General features: G+C 61.5%; 1 protein-coding gene across 1 annotated transcript in view; it reads left to right on the forward strand.

Moving 5' to 3' along the window:
* THEG (theg spermatid protein) overlaps positions 1-2,979 on the forward strand; it is a 17,768-nt gene that overhangs the window by 2,335 nt on the left and 12,454 nt on the right. Inside the window, exons 2-6 of the mRNA XM_037735795.1 lie at positions 91-213; positions 455-526; positions 966-1,027; positions 1,715-1,784; positions 2,042-2,234. Of these exons, the coding sequence (XP_037591723.1) occupies positions 91-213; positions 455-526; positions 966-1,027; positions 1,715-1,784; positions 2,042-2,234 (520 nt within the window). The remainder of the gene's footprint in view (positions 1-90; positions 214-454; positions 527-965; positions 1,028-1,714; positions 1,785-2,041; positions 2,235-2,979) is intronic.

A 2,979-nucleotide genomic window follows, 5' to 3' on the forward strand; every position in this document is an offset into this window, starting at 1 on the left:
ACGTGCTCGGGCAAGGCCCCCGCTCCTCTGGCTCCCAAATGCGTTGGGGTGGGAAAGCAGCTGCAGCTTAGACGTGGAATTCTCCCGAAGCCGGCTGTCCATCAGCCAGAAGATCCCTGGCACCGCCGTGGCCCGAGCGAAGAAGAAGAGGCGGCGGTGGAGGCCCAGTGAGCTGGCAGAGCCCAAGAGAAACTGGCAAGTCCTGAAGGACAGGTGAGGACCCGGGGGGCGGGGCTTCCTCTGCACCCTCCCGGGCTCCCCTGTCCCCTCTGCTGGCTCCCCTCCCCAACCGCCACCAAGTCGGACGAACTTAGGGGTTAGCTGGCTGTGGCCAGACACCAGGACTCGCTGGGAACTCTACCCTCCGGGCGGTGGCCAGAGCAGAGTGAGGTGTCCGGGAGCAAACGGGAGACCCCGGGCAGCAGGCAGTGGGCTCGGCCCTGTCTCCTCGCAGGAAGGGCTGCCGTTGTGGGGGCTATGCCTGGATTTCCCCATGCCAGACCAGCCTGCAGTTCTGTCTCTACTGGTAAGTCCAGGGCCGTCTCCCCCGTCTGTCTGTGCTGGGGGACACGCGGCAGGTTCCAGGGGACCCCTTCACCTGGCCACCCTCTTCTCTCCAGGGAGAAGCACGGGGGGGCTCCTCAGGTCGGGGGCTCTGCACCCCCAGGGCTGTTCCTGACTTCAGCCTTGTGGAAGCAGGTGTGACCTGGGCCTGCTCCCAGTAGGGGTCTGGGCCCCCGTAGTTCTGCTTTCCCGCAGCTGCCTCCTCCTGCGGCCACAAGACTCACTCAGGACAAGCCGTGGGTCCCGGGGGCCTGCAGTGGACTTCTCTGGCCTTCCCTGGCCTTCCCCTCTCCCCGCAACTCCGTGCCTGCCCTCGGCCGCCCTCCCGGCAGAGACCCGGGCTTCTTTCCGGCATGGCCTGGGCTCTCTGCTCCCTTCCCTGAGCCACCCGCTTATTCTAGGCCGTCTGTGTACTGGACGGAGCGCTTCCTGGAGGACACCACCCTCACCATCACGGTGCCTGGTAGGTGCAGCCGTGCCCGCCACCGCCCCGGCCCGGCCGCTGCGTCCGGATGCTTCTGGCCACCTCCGCAGAGCCTCTGTCCTGCCCACTTCTCTCTGGGGTCCTGCTCTGCAGTCTGTCCCCTGAGAAGCCAGACCTGGCTGCGGTGGTCCTGGGGCGAGGGCGTGGGGCACACTCTCCAGGGTAGGAGTCTACTTCACCGTCCACAATGTGTCCATGCTTTCTTTTTTGAGAGGAATCTGGTATTGAGGTATCACAGATACCTTTGAATGAGACGTTTCCAGAAAATTCTCTCTGCACCGCTCCTGAGGTTAGGCTGTCACCCACTGTCACTGTAAACCCAAGGCTCGTGCCGACTTCAGAACAAAACCCACTTTCCAGCCTGCGGGCTGCTGGATCTGTGTCGAGCCCCGTGGAGGGGCCGTGGGCCGAGCTGCCCCCACCCCTGCCACTCACAGCCCGCTGCCTGAGCAAGGAGCTTCAGGCCTCTGAGCCCGTTGTCCCTAAAACAGGGACAGCAGACCCCCTCTCTGCAGGCAGCCTGGTCCCCAGTTGTCTCTGCTCAGAGTTCTTCCACTTGAGCCTCCTGCCCCAGCCCATGAAAAGCTGAGTTCCTTGGGCAGAGGCCCCTGGGCACTGCAGGGCGTTGAGACCAGGGTTCACCAGCTCCGTTTCCCATTTGCACAGAGGTGTCCCGGCGAATGGAGGAGCTGTCTCGGCCCCGGAGATTCTACCTGGAATATTATAACAGCAACAGGTGGGGAAAGGAGACTGGGTGAGGGTCTGAGGGCACAACTTGGCAGGTGGCGGAGGGGGCCGGGTGAGGGTCCGAGGGCAGAGCTTGGCAGGTGGGGGAGGGGGCCGGGTGGGGGTCCGAGGGCACAGCTTGGCAGGTGGGGGAGGGGGCCGGGTGAGGGTCCGAGGGCACAGCTTGGCAGGTGGGGGAGGGAGCCGGGTGAGGGTCTGAGGGCACAGCTTGGCAGAAATGCCTTACCCTCCCCTGTCCGGGCGCAGAGGTGGGGAGGGTCCAGGTCTAGCCCTGGACAGCCTGCGTTCGGATGGGGCTGGCCCTCTTCCTGTCCCCGGGCTGCTGGGCCCCCGGCAGCCGCATTCCCGGCTGTGGAAGGCCGGCGTGGAGGCCGCCCGTGAACGGGGCTCGCAGTGCCGGTGCTGCACGTGCTCAGACGCTGTTACCACCGTCGTGACTGTATGTTGTTTACTCGAAAACGTAGAAATTGTAAGACACGTTATTATTTTACGTACAAAATTCTTTCTTATCACTTGGAGCCCCAGTGCTTGTTAAAAGCGTTCTTTTTTTTTTGAGACAGAGTCTCACTCTGGGGTCAGAACTCTTGTCGCCAGGCTGGAGCGCCATGGTGCAATCTCGGCTCACCGCAACCTCCGCCTCCCGGGCTCAAGTGATTCTCCTGCCTCAGTCTCCCGAGTAGCCGGGACTACCGGTGCGCACCACCACGCCCGGCTAATTTTTGTGTTTTTAGTAGAGACGGGTTTTCACCGTGTTGGCCAAGATGGTCTCGATCTCTTGACATTGTGATCCTCCTGCCTCGGCCTCCCAAAGTGCTGGGATGACAGGCGTGAGCCACCTCTCTCGGCCTAGAAGTGATCTTTAGTTTTTTAGGCCCAACCTAGAACCACCAATCTTCACACAGTGTATGAAGGAAAGCCACTGAAGGACACGGCGGAAGCGTGTCCAGCTGTCCTGACCCACTTTTCGCTCAGAGATGCTGATGGAGTCTCATGCACTGTTTCACGCCTGTATTTCTGCACCATAACTTTTTTTTTAATTTTTTTTTATTTTTATTGAGATGGAGTTTCGCTCTTGTTCCCCAGGCTGGAGTGCAATGGCGCGATCTCGGCTCACCGCAACCTCCGCCTCCTGGGTTCAGGCAATTCTCCTGCCTCAGCCTCCTGAGTAGCTGGGATTACAGGCA

Source organism: Cebus imitator, unplaced genomic scaffold (genome assembly GCF_001604975.1).
Source record: "Cebus imitator isolate Cc_AM_T3 unplaced genomic scaffold, Cebus_imitator-1.0 Scaffold967, whole genome shotgun sequence".
Classification (NCBI taxonomy): Eukaryota; Metazoa; Chordata; class Mammalia; order Primates; family Cebidae; genus Cebus; species Cebus imitator.